The sequence below is a fragment of the Parus major genome, chromosome 23 (genome assembly GCF_001522545.3).
Source record: "Parus major isolate Abel chromosome 23, Parus_major1.1, whole genome shotgun sequence".
Lineage (NCBI taxonomy): Eukaryota > Metazoa > Chordata > Aves > Passeriformes > Paridae > Parus > Parus major.
The window spans coordinates 2,395,004-2,395,534 of record NC_031791.1 but is presented as its reverse complement, the minus strand read 5'-3'; the positions used below and the strand labels follow the sequence as shown (position 1 = coordinate 2,395,534).

Genomic DNA, 531 nt, shown 5'->3' with positions numbered 1-531 from the left:
GTCTCTTTCAAAGCAAGGGGCAGTTGGCCAAAAGGTGGGGAGATTTGTGGGTTACTGTGGTGACATCCATTGCTCTGGGGAGCAGGTGTGAGGTACAGAGCAGGCCAGAACCCCTGCACAAAGTCCCCTGGGGTCTTCAGGGTCACCTTGCGATGGTGATGAGGCAGGTGAGGGAATCTTCAGACCATCTCTTACAGTGTTCCCAGTTATTCTCCTGAGGGGTGAAGTGCCTCTGTGCTGCAGCAGGCAGGGATTTAAGGAACAAGAAGATCCATGTGTTTTTCCTTGTCGCCGTGTGTTCCTTCAGAGCCGAATCCTGCTTGTGTTCCAGAGGTTCAGCAGGAGCCTGGAGGGGTCTGAGTTCTCCCATAAATCCCTGTCCCTGTTTTTAACAGATCCCAGCCTCACGACATGTGCAGATCCAGGAGTGCCTCTTTTTGGGATGCAGAACAATTCCCAGGGATACCAGGTATGGCCATGGAAGAGGGGTGTGGCACAAAACCGGCTCTGCTCGGTGCTTGGCCTGGAATC

General features: G+C 53.7%; 1 protein-coding gene across 1 annotated transcript in view; it reads left to right on the top strand.

Annotated features, from left to right (window-relative positions):
* CSMD2 (CUB and Sushi multiple domains 2) overlaps nucleotides 1–531 on the top strand; it is a 258,061-nt gene that overhangs the window by 243,855 nt on the left and 13,675 nt on the right. The window contains exon 59 of the mRNA XM_033519645.1: nucleotides 396–469. Within this exon, the coding sequence (XP_033375536.1) occupies nucleotides 396–469 (74 nt within the window). The remainder of the gene's footprint in view (nucleotides 1–395; nucleotides 470–531) is intronic.